This window comes from Triplophysa rosa, linkage group LG16 (genome assembly GCF_024868665.1).
Source record: "Triplophysa rosa linkage group LG16, Trosa_1v2, whole genome shotgun sequence".
Taxonomy (NCBI): Eukaryota; Metazoa; Chordata; class Actinopteri; order Cypriniformes; family Nemacheilidae; genus Triplophysa; species Triplophysa rosa.
The window spans coordinates 7524969-7543692 of record NC_079905.1 but is presented as its reverse complement, the minus strand read 5'-3'; the positions used below and the strand labels follow the sequence as shown (position 1 = coordinate 7543692).

Genomic DNA, 18724 nt, shown 5'->3' with positions numbered 1-18724 from the left:
TGGAGTGTTCCTGCCATACTCCTGTGTTTAGAGGCCATTCTTAATTACCCTGCCAAGACACTCTTCCCCTCTTTTCATGTGAGGGAAAGGGGCAGAGAGAGAGGGGGAGATAGAGAGAGCCCGACGGGGACAGAATCCAGGAATCTTGACAGCATCATAAAAGCTCCAAGCTCCGCTGGTTGTTCACTCTTGTCTTTTTCCCCACTCAACTTCTCTCTCTCTCTCTTTTTGTCTGTCTCTGACTCCACACCCAACCCACATCCTTCTCCAATTTTAACTATTTCTCTCTCCAACTCGCACTCTCTCCCTTTCGCCCCCCATCACCCTCCTCACTTCCTCTAGTTCTCCCTTTATCGCAAGCACACACAGGAATCGCCTCCGGGGCCCAGTGCTTTGACTACTAATACACTCACACACACAGTGACATACATCATGCAACACGCTCCCTGCGCATTATCTGTTTGGAAAATCTATACACCTCTCCGTCTGCAGTGTCTCTTTATTTAGATACCGTCAGCGTGCTGCTCGGCTGGATCTGGTTTGTGTCTGGTTGTCGTTGGCTCAGTTTCTGCCATCGCCGCTTTCACTGTTGTGCCCTTTCAGCAATTGTGAGACTCACAGCACTGGTGAAAATACATAAACTGTAATTGGGGCCCTTGGCTGTTTGTGCGTTTTTCTCACTTTGGAAACCCTAAATGTCTGGATGGCTGTGTTGGAAACACTGATGCTTTATTTTAATTACAAGTGTAAAAATCTGTTTTTAGTCATGGGTTTTTAAAACAGCACTTGACCATAGAACCGAAATGAAGATTAACAAAAGCCATATAATAAAGTGTTCAAAGGGCTATTCTGGAGGAACAGTATCTGCTTCATCCAGATAAAAATTGGTTTGTACTTTCTGTTGTTCTAATTTGAGATCAATTCAGCCACACACTTTGCAGAAAAGGAGCAAGACTGAGCTTTCAGAGACACATTGTTTCTGCCATGGCTCCAGAGGGAACCCGTCTGAGTTTGGGGATTATGGACTCATGGCCCAAGGGTAGTTTGTTAAAACTGGGGCATGTTTTGAACTCAGATTAACAGTATAGGTGGAGGATGCAGGGTAGAGCAAATTAATAGTATTCATGGTTTTTGTGTGGGCCCCCACTTCAATTATTGAAGGTGAAATCTGGAGTTTCCTATCTACAGTGTTATAAATAGTTCATGACGCAGTGTGTCTGTGTGTGTGTGTGTGGGGGGGGCATCACACAATGTGTTGTACTACATTCATCTCTTCTAACTTTACTTAATAAAACCCAGAACAAAGGGTGCAACAGGGAAATATGATGAGAACGCGCCGATGTCTTAGGAGCGTGTTTTAAATTGTAATTTCCACATTTGCATTCTTGAAGAAAACGCAACGCACCGCTTTTTCGGTTTAATCTGCAATTTCACGGCGCTGAGAGAGGCTCGGGTTGAGTTCTTTGTTTCGGCCTGTCGTCGTTTAGCGGCGCTTTGCTTTTGTTAAGTGGCAGAGGGCGTCGATAGGACCTGGGCACGAGAGGGACCACTTCATCTGCAGGGGTGAAAAAGAGCAAGCTAAATGGAAGTGACAGCCTCTGAAAAAATTCCTACCGGCAGCTGGGAGGATTTGACATGGCGAGCTCCCCCACCACCATCGGCCCTGTGACCCCCGTGCCTGGCACACGCACCTGCCGCTCCGAGGCGCGCTTTCACCGGCGGAGAGATTATCGCGGGGCGTGGTGTGGTCGACCCGTCCTCAATGAAGTCCTGTGAAAACCCCCTTATGCGTGAAAGAGCCCCCATTCAAGCGCCTTTGTTCAACACATTTTTATGGGAAAACATTGGGCATTATGAGGTTTTGGGATTTACATGGAACTCCATAGAGGGGTATAATCCTTTCAAGCAGCAAACGAATAAAAGTTTAAACCTGCTGTTTTCATATTTATTAGCTGGTTAAAGCAGACGACGCAGCTGATCCCTCTTCAACCAACAGGCCTTTAAGTGCACTTCACACCATAAACGGGACCATCATTAAGATGTTTACGCAATAATATTACAAAACCAGATTTTTGTTACTTTATGAAAGTTTATTACAATGTATGTACTACTATGCTTTTTTTCTATACAGTACATAAAAGGACATTACTTTGTATGTCATTGTTATTGTATCATGTATTGATATGTTTTCTCTTTATTATATCTTTTTTCTATCTATCTATCTATCTATCTATCTATCTATCTATCTATCTATCTATCTATCTATCTATCTATCTATCTATCTATCTATCTATCTATCTATCTATCTATCTATCTATCTATCTATCTATCTACCTACCTACCTACCTACCTACCTACCTACCTACCTACCTATCGTCTTTTTTCCTTGACAGATCCTAATCATGGACAGACCCTAAGGCTGTCAACATTCCAGCCGACTCTCTGCCACCCCTTCTCTGTCCAAGCTGATTGTTTCCACGCCAGTGGAGTTCTAGAGGCGATCTCACTGTCACACTGCATCATAAAGAGGGAAAGATGAGAAGAGAGGGAAGAGAGAGGGAAAAAGAAAGAGTTTAAAATCTTTGAGGGCACACATGCCTACGGACATGCGTTACTAGCGTTGACGCTTATTTACTCGATTGTGATTTAGAGTGACCCCTAGTGTTAAAACAGGTTTAATGCATCTATAGGGCAAAAGGTCGTTTGCTGTCTAAAATTCGTTTGCAGAATTTTTCCTGGGTATATTTAAGGAATTACACATTAAAATGTTAATCTTATTAAATTGTCAGTTGGAAACCATTTTTATCTGCGACGCACGGTGCGCAAAAAGTTGTGAGATTTTAACAAGGGTCAGAAATAGAAATAATCTAATTTATGAAAGTATTCCAGTTTATGCGTTAAATGCTGTTAAATAAGTAAAGTAGAAACTTAACATGACTTTCGAAGTGTAGTATATTTCTGTGTAAAAAAACACTGAATCAGCAGCTCTGCACCTGGAAACACACTCGTGTCGTATCTCCTCGGGTGGAGAGACGTTCTCACCGGTGCCGTTATTCGCGCCCAGCGGGAACCTTCTCACTCAGCGGTTTGTCCCACTGCCTTATACAGTGTGGCTGTTGCATATTTTTTGAATGCTTTCTGGGTGAAGAAACGCCGGGTGAGATCAAAAATCACTGATGAACTATCAGCATCAACAGTTCGCGCCTTTCTATAACTCCTACAAAAAAGGATACATATAGTCTATTGCCATGAAAATAAACTTTTGATTACAAATTGGTGGATACGGTTTTCTATTACAGTTTTTCTCAGTCGCTTTGGAGCATTTCTCGAATCATTCTTAAAATTAGCTAAATAATATGTGCATTTCGCAGAACAATTTGTACAAACTGCACAACATCATGGATTTCCTGCAAAAGTGTGTAACTTGTTCGAAATCCTCAGTTCATCTCTCAAAATTACATTTTTTACATCAGTGAACATGTCAGTCCCATGAAAATGGCAAGTCATTGTGTCATTCGTTCGTGAACAAGACAGTCAAAATGTTTAGCCATGTTGTCAATATAACGGGTGCTCTATTTTTTATTTTTTTGAGTATTTTCAGATGTAAACTATGGCTTCAGTTTGTAATGACACTCATTGATAATGCACAAGACTGACTTATTTCACTTTCAATAGTACAAAGTTATACGTAACTACGACACTGATAGCAAAAGATTGAACAGGATTCACTTTACACTTGTTCTGTTGGTCTGTCAACAAATTACACATCAAGCTTGAAAAAAGTAACTGTGATGAAGAAAATGCAACATTATTTTACAGCACAATGGGAAAAATTGCACAAAAAAAAGATAAACATAGGAGAGACCCCTCAGGTAGAACTGTATGCAGTGCTGTATGAGGAATCAAACCACATATTTTCTACTCCCCCTTCGGCTTTGGGATGCCTTACTCTTGCAACACAGCAGTAAAATGCAACGATATCCGAAATGACCACATGCATTTGTAAATCATCTTGAAACAGAGCCCTCTCCTCATCAGAGACGAGATCCTTGTGGAAAATCTCTCTGTGTGTGTGTTGTATGAATGAAGGATCTGAGTTTCTAACAGTGAAAGCAACCTGTGAGCAAAGTAAATCTAGTCACAGTTTGGATCAATAACCCTGTAAGTGTAAGAAAACTGAATATGCCTGAAAGATTATGACAACTGCTAACCATTTTGCATTGAATGACTAAGACGATGAACAAATGACTGTTTAGAGGGGTAAGACAACTGCACAGAGAACAATAGCAACTGATAATTTAGGAAACAACAGACAATTGTACATAATCAATTGCATGAATGTACTAAAGCAATTGCAACTTGTTCAAAATAATAAGAAACTACTTTTCTGATGTGCACAAGTGACAAGATGATGTGAAGGTTGAATAACCAGTTTTGAAACTGGGAAATGCTCCAAAGCGACTGAGAAAAAATTTAAAGGCAAAATGAACTTTTAACTTCTAAAATGACCCACGCTTTCATCAATTCATCAAGTGTGTCAAACAAAACAAAATTTGCTTTTGTTACTTGATAAATGAGAATAAAATGTTATCCCTTGTAGCAAGCACGTTTTAAGCACTTATTGTAAGGGGTTATTAAGGTGCTTCAAGACAAAATCTTTCAAAGACGTGTAATTCTCTCAGAGCGCACTTTTGGTGTGATATGTAGCCAAAGACGACCCACCAATTCATTAAACACGTTAAGTCTAAAGTACATTCGCACAAGGGTGCGATAAGGTTAGTCAAGGTATAAATCCACGCAATTTGTGAGAAAACGACGGATTATCCCTCATGTCGCCCCGGGGTCTGGCTGGCTGGACCTGCGGGCTGCTCACCGGGACGGATTGGACCAGGCGCCCCGAGGCGCACGCTGTCCAATTCCCTCTGGGACACAAAGCAGGGCAATTCTTACCCTGCAGCACTGCTTTGCTTGTGGATTATAGGACAAACACTGGTATCTCCGTAAACACTCAGGCACACGCATACACACTGAAAGGCCAGACGCTCTCAGCCCGGGGCAACAAGATACAGAGCCCATGCTATTTAGATGATGCAGACCACTTTGATTTAAACTTGCACATAACACTTCGTGTGATAAGGAGAAACAATTAAACATTGTGTGGTTTATAAGAGAGCACTGCCACTAAAGGTCAAAGAGAGAGCTTTGAACATCTTGCTGCGATGAAATGCCTTACAGCAAAATATCCAAATGTTCTTATATAAGATGTCTATAATAAACTTGTTTGGTTTGTTTGTTCCACATAATAAAATATGTTTACAAACTTTAATAAGTGAACATGCCGTTCTTTATGAAGCTATTTTTAGTTGATCTTACCCATGAACATTACTTTAAGGGATAGTTCACTCAAAAATGAAGGTCTGTCATTTCTTAACCCTTATGTCTTTCAAAACCATTTTTTTTCATCAAAAGATAGTATTTTGATAAATGTCTCCGTTGTGTCCACGCAATGTCAATGCGTGTCAATGTTGTTTGGTTACCAAAGTTTTTTAAAATACCTTCTTTTGTATTCTGCAAAAGAAAGTCATACAGGTTTGGAATGACATGAGGGTGCATGACTATGAAATCATTTTTGGGTGATTTATCCTTGTCAAATTATAGGCACATTGAAAAAAAACATGAAAAAAACATATTTTGAAAAAATACATATATAGTGTTTTACTCCACAAGAAATAAGCATTTCACACAAGGAAACAACACTCATAATTATTAAAAAGTTTATTTGATATATATTTTTTCCATCCATTCATTCATCATCTGCCACTTATCCCTATTGGGGTCATAGGGAATGCTGGAGTCTATAAGTATATACAGTAAATATATATTTTATCATACTTTGTATTTTCTTTACACACTAAACACATATAAACACGTATAATTATTTAAACATGTCAGGTTGGCAAACGTTTGAAAAACAAGAGAAACCAATGCAGTCAAAACTCTGGGGTGATGTTTTGAAGGACTCTTAACCACAATTCTAATAGTGATATAACTCTCAGGGCAACAGAGATGCTAAGATTACTTTTCACATGACAACGCAAAGTCTCTCGCTTGTGTCATCTGTTTGTCTCATGACTTTTCTGTTTGTTTTTGTTATTGGGCCACTGCAGCAGCACCCATCCGCAGAAGCTCCTTCCTGTGTGTCAGAATAATATCGAAGCTGGACTGGAGGCGGTTCTGCTGCTCTTGAACTCGGTTCTGTAAGGTGCGAACCCAACGGATAAGAGCCAGGCGACGGTACATGGTCAGCTGTACCTGATGCTTCTCCATCTCCTGTGCTTTAAACCTCTCTCGATCCTGCAGAGTCCAAACGGCCTGCATAAGGTCCGGCAGCTCGGAATCCGGGTCATTTTCGGAGTCCGATGAAGCATCTGCTACAGGATCGGCACCCTCTACACTCTCTCTCCGCTGCTCTACTTTATCATCTCCACTACACTTTGGGGTTTTTAAGGGGTCTTCTGTCGGACGCCCATGGCAGATTTGGTCCCAGATGGAATTGTGGGCCACATCACCCGCTACATCCCCACTTCCTGTGCTAAGAGGAGAAGAGCTTTCAGACCTGTAGCTAAACTCAAACTCTTCTTCACTGTCGGCCCATTCTATAGCCCCATCGTCCTCTTCCTCCTCATCCAGTAGTTCCTCTTCTTTCTGAGTCTCCTCCAAAGTCTGATTTTTCTCATCATCCGTCACCCTCCTCATCTCTTCATCCAGCTTGCCTTCCTCTGCGCCATCCGGGGGCACTCTGCCGCCCATATCATCTCCGCTTTCAATCTCAGGAAGAGGCTCCAAAGGGCTCCAGCAAGGCAAACGAGACAAAGGGGAGAGGCTCCCCGGCCCATATTGGTTGGCAGACAGGGGTGGATCACGACCCAACGGACCCAAAGCTCGTGGGCGCACCTGGTTGCGATTTTCATCTCCTGTCATGGGGTCATCATCTTGGCCCAGGAAGTTGAAGTTGCCATCTTTCTCACATCTCTTTTGGGTGTTGGAATAGATACGCAAAGTTGACAGTTTCCCAACCGGCCCCTGACCTCCAAAGACAGGGTTCATGGCTCGATCTTGTTCAAGCATTTTCGATTTTGTTTGAGATGCACTTGCTCTAAAAAGGAAAAAGTCAAAAAAGAATGAAGTCAGTGAAAAAGGTTCGTAAAACGATCCAAAGCAAAACGACACATCGTATTATTATTCTATTTCGGCAGTGAATAGGCCTACAGTTTCTGACAAAACAAGAAAATGTTTAAAAGCCAATAACACGCAGTAAATAATATCCCTGCCTACAATACCTAGCTAATAACGGTTGAAATAATGCATCAAATATTCAGTGATGCAATTCCACGACATGTTCTCCATTTCGGTGACATGAAATATTCAGATATCCTCTCACAGATACAGTCCACCTAATAACTTCGGGGGTCTGTCAATCACGCGCGTGACAGGCGCTGCGCGGCCATGTGGTGCTGAAGAACAGCAACCAGCCATCAAGGGTTGCGCGCCTCAGGCAGAAATAATAATCGCCTACAAATGACTGAGGACTGAGAAAATCTGCAAGTAGCCAAATTTAGCCCCGAGAGAACCTGCTGAACCAAACCTAAACCATTCGTTATATTTTAATAGCCGGCTGTAATGTGGCGATTTAATAGCGACACACACAAATACGAACGGTGCATAATCTCTTAGAAAAATTAACCGTAGTTTGATAAACATGTTTTGCCAGATTAATTATTATTTCTATTACCATAGTTTTACTAATAAATGACTGTGGTTACTGTAGTAAAACCATGGTTAATGTTCGTAAGGGGAAGCTCAAATCAAACGCATCAGTGCGATTTCAATGCTCGATCAGCTTCAAAACAAACACATATTCTCGATTAACACAACGCTTCAAAACACTTAAATGCCGACGCAAAATATTCACAAAATAAACTGAGCATCAGAAAATAGGCTAAATTAGATTACGTAAAAGCGACGTTGCAAACGGTCTCACCCCATCTCTCGGTTCCTCTGCCTCGGCCGAGACCTCAGCGATAAACCGCTCACATCCGGAGAGCGCGTAAACCTCTCTCCATTTTTATTTAGCGCTCGCATAAATCTCTGATTGACAATAACATTTGAGAATCAATTATTAGAGGGCATTGTCTTACCGTTTGTTGTCCGTTTTCCGTCCGCGAATAAGATACAGCGTCCTCCCTGTTTTCCCCTCCTCCTCCGACCGACGCTGATCTGATTCCTCCCCCTCCCATCCGCTCCGTTTTCCCGTGTACTGGCCTTCCGTGACTCACTTCCTAAACTGGGAAGGGACCACTTAACTGGAAAGCACGAAGATGGAAATTAGAGTGGAAACTGTTGTGACTATGCTGCTTTTATATCTCTCGTCATTAGAGTAGTGTTTGGGAGATGCTTTTTATCCAAAGTGCATTCAAACAAATTTTATAATAATGTGTGTTCACTGAGAATCAAAACTACAACCTCTGTGCTGATAATGCAATACTAAAGGAACACATGATCATTATGAACAGTTAAAGACCTGTTACAACCAGCTTTATTACTGTACAGTGCCAGCTTTTTGATGGCTTATCATGAGATGTGTGACTGTTTTGGTGCTGGCACAACAGTAAATACATCCCCTACATATCCTATGACAGAAGAGAACTCTGCTCTCCCCCACTTTGCTGCCCAACAACATCCCCATTCAAGTGTCGCACCTTCAGGCTGTCTCCACTCTCCCCCCTTCCATCTCTCAATAATAGCCTTAACACATGAAAAATACATCAAATGAAAAAAGTCGCCTGCGGACTCGTCACAAGGAAAATCATCTACATCAAGCAAACAATCCAGGGAAGAAGCGAGAAAGAAGAGGAGAGCGAGAGGCAAGAGATGCTTGACAGAGTATCCTCGTAAAAAATGAGCTTTAACACGTATTGTATCGGTTCTGAAATGTAGTATCTGTAAAACACGGAGGTGGGGGGAGGGGTTGGGGAAAAGAGTATGCCCTGAAATAAAAACAAGATGGATTGTGTCCATCATAACCATGATAAGTTGCAAAAAGAACCTGCCAATGCCAAAACACATAAGCACTTGCTTAGACACGAGCAGCCTGCAGTTATGACCCATTTCTCTCAGTTCAGTTGCATGTCTCGGACCCCATGGTTTGAGCAGTGACAGAGCCCAGAGGAACCAACCCCTGGCATTGCCGTCAAAAGCCACCACACAGATCCACTATGGCAGTTACTGCACATTAAACCAGTTGCCCAAGAGCTCTCCATATACACAGAGGCTACAAGCTTTGGCAGCCACTGTGGAATTCGTTTTTTTTGTTACTTTGACAAGGTCAATTCTTTTCAAGAACACAAATTTTTGAGATCACGGGTTAAAATGAGAAGATGTTGAAGTTCAGCATGTTGCAGGAACTGAGATTTCTTAAAACTGCATGCAGTGAATGATGAACGACTAATGCAGCTGCTTCTGAAACCTGCGCTGGTGTTTAACATATCGCTGCAGTCTCCTGACAATTACAGGCATAAAAATCAGTAACTGTGTCCACCCTGGAGCAAGGTTACTCCATTTGGAAAGAAAAACTTAAAACAGAAAATTTAATGAGGAACCTCAGATCCTCTCCCTAGGAGCTCAGTAGAGGCTGATTAAAAGAACTCTTATAATGAGTTACAGATACAGAAAAGACCCGAAAATGCCAACCATTCATACCTAGACATTTGGCTGGGTAAACTTAAGTTAACCCAGAATGAATTAAGAATTAGATTTTTAAAAAAAGAGAAGCTCATGGCCTAAGGGACCATGTGCTGCCAAGACCACCCTTGAGTTCGCTTAAACGGTTTTCAAAATTAATGATTATGGATGAGGATGCATTATAGAGGTTATTCGGTTTAGTAGAGAAATAACAGCGCAACCATTTAAAATACACTTTAATTTACAATTTTTATAAAAACAAATAAAATTACATCACTTAAAAGAAAATCACAATATTTACATGATAGAAACAGTGTAAAACAAAAACAATCCAAAAGGCAAACATATCCAACATTCATAATCATGGAATTTGGTATAGCCAATGGGAAAAATTCAAGCCATATATTAATTGTTAGTAATACTGGTGTTGTTGGAGACAACTTATCAGTTCTCCAGATAGCTGAAAATACTTCGTGGTGGTCCTGCAGGTTTGAGGGGGTTCCCAAAACACGGTCGCTTGGCAGCAGGGACCAAAGAGTCAGTCTGTCCTCTTTTCTTAATCTGTAGTAAATCCAGTTAAAAAAGTAAAAATGTGTTGTTTTGATCACAATTAGTAGGCTTGAATATAAATGCACTTTAATATACCACTATACAATAAACATCTTCATTGCTGAGAAACCTTTACAGATAGTCTCTTAATTTAAACCAATCACTATGACTCCATCCTGTGGTAGAAATATTAACTGCAAGATGAGAGAATGATCTTGTATGAGGGGGTGATTAGAAACCCTGTGTGGGTTTGTGAGATCACACTGATACAGGTTGCATTATAAGCGTGAAAGGGACCAAATAAAACCTCAAGACCAAACATAATACCTGTTTCTTAGGACCGTCTGATTTGGGGGTTTCTTTTTCCGGTGATAAGGTTTGGAAGAGGAAACCTCTTGAGTTACGAGGGGCCAAGGGGTTGCTGTCAGAGATGCTGGCTAATTTCTGCAACATTGACCGAGGCTGACTGAGCAATGAGCCTCTTTTGACCTGGCGATACGAAATGCAAGTTTAATGCTGTCAATCCCAGCAGATTTTCAACACAGAAGCAGAGAACTATACAAGTAAATGTGCAGAGAGGGGGCATGAGTACTGACCACAGTGGGTTCAAATGGCTTTCGGAACTGGTTGGTGTTGGGAGTGGCCTTCTCTTGCAGAACAACTGGAGTGTCTAAAAATAGGAAAGAATTGTTTTTATATTAACTTCTGTGCATGTAGTTGAGTTGTTGTTTTAGCAATGTGCTTGGTGAACTTCTATCATGGGGCAAGCAAACAACACACACTATGATGAAGGTTCTGCTGTACTGTTAAAATCAATTTATTCAAACTTATGCACAGTTACAACAAACTCATTAATTGAGACTATACAGTCAACTTACCTCTCTTATGAAGTGTCTTGGCAGTGACCTTCTTGGCAAGCTTCATAAACTGACTGTCCTCCTCTTCTATCTTTTCTTCATCTTCCACATCTCCCCCCTTTTTGGCCTCAGCTTCATTCTACAGAACAGGACACAAGTCGGTTACATGCACGCAATCACAGAACATAAATTTACTTTCTACAAGACACACACACACCTGTTCTCTTATCCACTGCTCCCTCTCTAGCCTCTCTCTACGTTTTTGTAACTCTATTTGATCATTGTCTTCATCCTCCTCTTCCTCATCTCCATTAGCATCCGTTCCACCAAACTCAAAGTTATCATCTGGTCAAAAGAAAAATCACTTTAATAAATATGAAAACACACACTTAAGATACATTTACTGCAGCTGTTTATAGACCTGGTCACACAAATAATATCAGTAGCAGAATACTGAGGGATACATGACGTTGTCTAGCCAAACTCACCAATGTTTTTCCAGCGGAATCGTCGAGCTCGTCCAGGTCCGTCAGAGTGCAGGTCACCATCAGCAAGGTAACGCTCTTGATACAGTCGCAGTCTTCTCTTGTCATCATCTAATACATGCTTCCTGTTAGAAGAACATGATGATCCTCACATTCATACTGATGGGGCATTTTATAGATCAAGTCTATACAGAGAATTTTTTTTTAAAGATTTGATAAACTGCAATCTGGATTAATAATATAGATGTAACACGTTTTAGTAATTGGAAACTGTATCAGCAGCACCTCCTTAGTTTAAAACAAACAGCCTGGCGCCCCCTTGTGGCATGTTTACATAACCATTTTAGCAAGTCTGCTTCAAGAGCCAACATGCCCATTTGTGCATTCAACTGTAAAGTGCAAACTTACCCAACAAGCATTTCAGCTGCTTTGGCAATTAGAGGAACAAGTACTTTCCAGTTCCACCACCTTACCTAAAGTCATAGGATTAAGGGAATATTTCTTACATGTGGATTTTGTTCACTTGGTCCATCAACTCCTCATCTGATGGAATCTCCTCTTGTATATCTTCATCCTCGTATTCATCTCCACCTTCTTCATCCTCATCCTCACTGCCCAAATCACTGCCTGACAGCTCTGCCTCTGAATCCACAAACTCAGCCAAACGCCTGTTACCACACAATGATAGCCACATAAATAATAGAAAATGTAATATGTACCACCCTAAAATAATGTATCAACTTGAATACACTGGCAGCATTCAGGAACCTGTTTGAAACTTACATTTTCTTTTTGCCAGGGCGTCGTCCAAAGACTGCTTCTCTTTCTTCTTCCTCCTCCTCCTCATTGTCAATTTCCTCCTCTTCAGCATCAGATTCATCTTCATTATCCTCCTTTATTTATGTAAAAAAGACTGTTAACAGCCCTTAACATTGATAGAGCAGTGCAAACTGTCTAAAACAAACACTTAAATCTTCTCACCACACCGATTATAACTGCAAAAACGAAAAATGAGCATATTCTGAAAGATCTAATGAGCAAGTACCTTCTCACTAAGGCTGTCAACATCAGACAGGAGATGGAATTCACAGTCACCCTCCTCTTCCTCTTCTTCAATTATGTTCTTGTTTCTGCATAGGTAGACAAGAAATTAGAGCTGCAAACAATCCAATTTGGAGTAAATACTACTAAATCTACAAAAAAATATTTTGCACACCTTTTTTCAGAGGGCTTTTCAAAAGCAGGACTGGAGACTAATAGATGTGAAGAAGCAGCTAAAAACATTAAAAACACAGGATAAATATAGTAAAAGTGACCTGTCTGTTAGGTATGGTGACCCATACCCGAAATGTGACCTCTGCATTTAACCCATCCAGAGAGTAGTGAACACACGCACAGCAAGTCGTGAACACACGTACACCCGGTGCAGTGGACAGCTATCACTGCAGCGCCCGGGGAGCAAGTAGGGGTAAGGTGCCTTGCTCAAGGGCACCTCAGTCGTTACCCGCCGGCCTGGAGAATCGAACCGGCAAGGCGGCAACCTTCTGGTCACGAGTCCGACTCTCTAACCATTAGGCCATGTTTACACTACCACTCCAGTGTGCATACAGCAAGACTTACATGGGCTTCCTGTGAACTTGCCGGAACAGAGAGCCAGCAGCTGGTCCATGTCTGCATCTGAACTGCCATGACTATCCCCTCTCTGCTCCTTCGGCACCAAGGCCATGTTCTTCTCCTTGGGCCGTACGGCTGGTTCTTCAGGCTGTGTGGTAAAAGCTCCAGAGCACAGTCCCAGCAGCTCATCATCTGCTCCAGGCTGCGAGTTCCCTGGCTGGGTCTTCCCTGAGCCGAAGCCCTCTGAGCAGAGCCCCAGGAGCTCTCCCATGTTAGCGTCCATGGCGTTTTCATCCAGGCTGTCTAGTATAAGCTGGCGCTTGTGAGAGCGGCGGGGCACACTGCGAGGGCCGACGTTTAGGAAGCCGTCGGCATCCAGGAGCTGTGAGTGGGTGTCCTCCTCCAATGAGAATCGACCCTGGGAGTCCCCAGCCGGAGGGAGGGCAGACTCACTTGGAGAAGAGGGTGCGTAAAGGTCTTGAGAGTCCTCCACAGGGAGAGAGAGTGAGGGCTCAGAGAGTTTACCTGAGCTCTGAGACAGAAGAGATGAAGATTTCAATAAAGACCTTCTGTAAAATATCTTCTGATTTAAACATGAGGGTGTATAAATGACAGAATTTTTATTTTTGGCTTAACTATCCCTCTTAATTACCCAAATGATCTCAAGGATTGTGCAAATGAATTCAGAGTCAATGGAGAGTGCCTCACCTTTGAAGCAGAGCCGAGAAAACTGGGTCTGAAGAGGCATGGAGAGGGAGAGCGGAACGCACTGGCAGACAGGCCTCTGCCTGCAGCTCTGCTCACTGGCTGGTATGATGGAATCATTGAGCCCATTAGCTCAAAGCTGCTGTTATGACTGCTGTCCTTAGCCAATGATAGAGTATCATCCTCCTCTGTGAAGTAAACAAAAAAACTTCAGAAATGCTAAAAAAATATTACACTTGTCAACACGTGAGAGCAGCAAGCAAAAAACTTGACATGCACAATTCATCAATTTGCACTCACCCATTTTATTGTCAGCTTCATGGCCAGCTGGTCCTGATCTTCTCACACCATCACTGGAATTGACGATATTCAGTTAGTATGGATGCTGATCTGAGATCTGAGTATGCAACCTATTTATGATCCAAAACAAACACACACCCTGTGCGGGAACAGGAGTTGCCGGCAAACAGCATCAGTGTCCCATCAGTGTCTGCTGGTGTAGGAGAGGGACTCTTTAAGCCTGGGGAGGGGCATGTTTTCAATGAGACTTCATCTTCACCTTCCTCCTCCGCTGCTTCATCTTCCTCTTCTGCACCATTATCCCCCAACAACTCATCAACACCCTGAGAATAAAACAAGAGTCAACTTACAAATAAAATTCTGTACACTAACAGATAACTATAGATGTTACACTCGTGCTCGATTAAATAAAGGGAAGTAGAGTTGATACAGAAAAGTTTCACAAATAATGACCGGCTATGCAAAGTGATGCTTATTTCTGGTACCTCTTCATCCTCTGACTCAGTCATTTCAGCTTCCTCCTCCTCACAATCCTCGTTGTCAAGGCGATGCAGAGCAGCCCTACGCTCCCTTTCTTCCTTCCTGCGGATGGCCATGGCTTGCTGCAAACGAGACTTTAGGACAACCAGTTTCTCACCTAGAAAAAAAATGCATACACAGATAATCAATAAATGTGCAGAAAGCAAGAAACACACTTAAACATTGTTGTAAATGTGCCATCAGTACCTGGTTTGGCTTTTGCAGGGTCCTCTTCCTCATTGACGGTGATAGTGATGGATTCAGTGTGTAGTTCCTCCTGTCCAGAGGGGGCGTTGTCTTTTCTTACCACACTAAGCTGCAAAGTGCGCTCCCCTTTGGGGCGAGCGACAGGCTGAACGTGCTTCAAAAACCGTTCCTGTAGTGCTTTCAGCGCTGCAATAGACAAACAATCATGTTATGAAAAATGGCGAGGAAAGATAAAATTGACCCTCATCCTGTCTCTAAGCTTACCTGGGTTTTCCTGAGGCGGCTCCAGCTGAACAAAAGCACCCTCATCCGCACACAGCTTCGCCACTGGAGGAGGATCTAGACCAAGTTCTCTCAGTCTGGCCAACTTATCCTTTCGAGGTTTTGCCACCTGTGGGGCAGGTTCAGTCACTGATGGCTGTGCGAAATCCTCAGTCTGGATCTGCTCAGTTGAGATCTGCTGCTGTGCATTATCTAAACGTTCAGCTTCATCAATGGGATCATCTTTCTCTTCAACTACAGGTTTGGGGCTGTTAGTGCTTGTATCATTTTCTGTATGTGCTTCTCCGTCAGTAGTGGCTTCCTGGTGAGTGCTGGTAGTGCTGTCTGTTGAGGGAAGGGATGTGCTGGATGACTGGTTTGTAACCACAGATGAGTCTGTCTGAAGACTCGTGTCCTGTTGAGGCACATGTTCAGAGGTATTGGCTTGATTTCGATCTAGAGGAGGTGCTGCACTGGCCTCTAAAATACAAGCTTGGTATTTGGCAGACCTTAAATAAAAGGAATGTTTTGGTTATTTCTTCTGTAGACAGTACAAAATAAGTTAATAAGTGATTGATCACATACTTGAGCAAAGCCATGGCAGGACCCTCTGGACGTGGTCTTCTCCTGAAGAACTGATCAATACTTTTGGGCTCTGGCATGTGATAAGGAAGACCGACCACAGACTCTGCAAAAGTGGAAGAGACACCAATGTCAATTTATGAGACACGAAAATATGTTGCACAGTGAGCCTATGTGAACTGACTGACCTCGCACCAGTCTCTGACTGTCACTGTAAAGCTGTCTAAGTGCCTCCTTGCTGGCCTTTGCAGACTTTCTCTCCTGAGGACACAATTTGTTTACAGAAAAAATAGGATTTTTATTGAAGTCACAGAATAAACAACTAATGGAGGTGTTGCTGTAATATAGAAATGTCTACCTTCCGCTGTGGCTTGTTCTCTTGTTCTTCATTTCCACTGAACTCTGACAACTGAGGCTATGGGAAAAAAATTATATCGGTACTTTAGGGTTCCAACTTCAGGATTCATAGAGCGCTTTTCCACCATCGCGGAATCTTTTCATTGCTTAATCGTTCCACGTAAATGGTTTCATTTCCACCACAGGGCTGATAACGGAAATCTTTAGAATGTAAACACAAACGCGTCACACGATGCCTTTAACGCCTAATGGTGGAAAAGCACTCAGATACATTTTAGCATAGGTTAAACAATGACAATTGAATGCTAAGCTTACTTTGCGTTTTGTCTTCTTTTTCACAGCTGATCTGATGGCATTCAGTGACTCTTCATCTTCTCCCTCCAGATGTTGTTCAGAATCTTCGTCCAGTTGTGCATCAAATAGATCAGAGTCTCCCAGAAGACAACCGCTGTCATAAAGTGCTTTGAGTGGAGGGGAATCCTGAACAGAAATAATCAGAATCTTGATAAACAGCACAAAAGAAAATTCAGCAAATGCCAAACGTTCCTCTAAAAAACAAATCACCTTTGTTTTATCTTTCAGTCGCTTTGCAAGGGATGCGTTGCGTTTGTCTTTCTCTCTGCGTCTCTGTGACTTATCCCTCTTTTTCTTTGCTTCTTTTGGTTTGACTTGAACATCCTCTTTCTCTGGCTCACTCTCATCACTATCCATTGAGAGGCGGGATATTCTACTGCCCCGTTTCTTTTTGATGCTCTTCGTCTTATTGGACTTTGTCTCCTCCTCGCTGGACTCTGATAGGACCAGAGCATTCGCCATTCCAGCCTCTTCCTGCTCTCCATCACTGTCGCTGTCCCGAAGTGCCTTTCGTGAACGTACCTTTCGACTCACTGTGATATCATCATCATCCGAATCTAGAACACAAAGGTTGAGTAAAGCTCTACAACATACATAATATATTTACTGTGAAAACTATAACAAGTTCAAAACATTCAGTATGAACAGTGTAGTGGGAAGGCAGACGGATTGACATTTACATGTAAACCTGCATAAGTTATTTTAATCATCTCTTACCTTGTTGATCATCAATGACCAGATTTGAGTCAGTCATAGGCTCTTCCATAGGTGATCCCATTCCACTGTCTGAATCACTTGTAGCTGTTCCTCCCTCAACCAGGGGATCCACAGGCTATAAATGATAGCATACATGCTACATAAGCATTTAAGCATGACGTTAAATAAAGAGGTAAAATACAATCGTAAGATTTGATCAACCATAAAGGGATGTAAATATTGCACTGTTTGGTCATAACTGTAACGTTACAGCTATTAAAAGTAACATTACCACACAACAATCAGGAAGCAAACAAGTGTACATTAACGTACGAATATGTTACATTGTTTAATGTCAGTTCTTTGTTATAAATGCTACAACAGTTTTAAGAAATACAACAAATTGTAAAGATAAGAAGAAAGACAAAATAAAACAACGATTCATCTGGCATGAAAGCCTGCCGCTTGTGACAAAAGAGCAGTAAGTTAACGTAAGGAATAGCTAACGTTAGGCTGACTAGTGAAATACAAAACAAGATGAACTCGTTCAAAACATTTTCACTTCCTCGGTTAAATGGTTGTCATTTTTAGATAAACAGCGAATGTCGTTGTTTTAATGATTATTGAAGTTATTTAAGGTATTTGTCCTTTGATACGTTACCCGCTCAGAGAGAAGAGAGCTCATCTTTTGCCTCAAGCTTTATTCGGTACAAAACCACATCAACCTTAGAAACCAATCACTCCAAAGACAAATAAACGTATAGAATGTAATATTTATATCTTAAACTTCATAAAGTCCAAATGTGTATGCTAGTTTTATAATGCTAAAACCTATACATCCATCTCCCGCCCGATAGTGGTAAAGGAATTAAACTTCAATTCTTCGCGCGCGCTGGTATACAGCGCTTTTCTTTAACAGACTGCGTCATTCTTTTCGAACCTAACCATTGGATAAACAGTTGTTAGGCGCCTTTGATGCTGTGCTGATTGGTCAGGCTACGGCACCAATACCGCATTGGATTGGTCAAAGTTGACTGTAAATGGACAACAACAGAGTGCCTGCAAACAAGACCACTTTCCATTGGGGTTCAAAATACGTCCACAATAAATCATGTCAACTATGTTACTTTTACTTTGCGACTCCTAACATAAAATATACAAGGATATAGAGAAAATAGAATTTTGATAAGTACGTGGCAATTACTAGTGCTCAGCCAACCCACCATTAATTTGCTATTAGTCAATGCACGTGCCAAATGTCACTTACAACTGAAATTGTGTACACGCAGTAGGTTGATCCTGGATTCAAATAATCAAGTGAACAGGGATCAATTAAAACATTTTAATACCAAAAGGCTGCTCCTAAAAACATATTCTATAACAACAATCCACTTGATTGAGAGCCTTTGGATCTGACTGTGTGTGGATCTCACCGCCCAAACCTTTATCATTTTACCTGTGTGTCAATGTGCGCATCCACCAACCGAATTTCGCGTC

At 41.9% G+C, this 18724-nt stretch overlaps 2 protein-coding genes across 2 annotated transcripts; both read right to left on the bottom strand.

Moving 5' to 3' along the window:
- Positions 1-5766: 5766 nt before the first annotated feature.
- LOC130567061 (UPF0500 protein C1orf216 homolog) lies at positions 5767-8331 on the bottom strand. The gene is made up of 2 exons (XM_057354955.1): positions 8199-8331; positions 5767-7156 (listed from the first exon to the last, which is right to left on the bottom strand). The coding sequence occupies exon 2, from the start codon at positions 7126-7128 to the stop codon at positions 6151-6153; it is 978 nt and encodes a 325-aa protein (XP_057210938.1). The 5' UTR covers positions 7129-7156; positions 8199-8331; the 3' UTR covers positions 5767-6150.
- Positions 8332-9981: 1650 nt separating this feature from the next.
- LOC130566660 (claspin) lies at positions 9982-18642 on the bottom strand. The gene is made up of 24 exons (XM_057354298.1): positions 17889-18642; positions 17249-17363; positions 16742-17088; positions 16493-16657; positions 16179-16235; positions 16009-16081; positions 15824-15926; positions 15242-15747; positions 14978-15163; positions 14737-14888; positions 14390-14574; positions 14252-14304; positions 13955-14139; positions 13253-13778; positions 12849-12906; positions 12678-12762; positions 12416-12525; positions 12139-12300; positions 11636-11757; positions 11365-11492; positions 11169-11286; positions 10887-10960; positions 10618-10779; positions 9982-10302 (listed from the first exon to the last, which is right to left on the bottom strand). The coding sequence occupies exons 1-24, from the start codon at positions 17910-17912 to the stop codon at positions 10186-10188; spliced, it is 3813 nt and encodes a 1270-aa protein (XP_057210281.1). The 5' UTR covers positions 17913-18642; the 3' UTR covers positions 9982-10185.
- Positions 18643-18724: the final 82 nt, after the last annotated feature.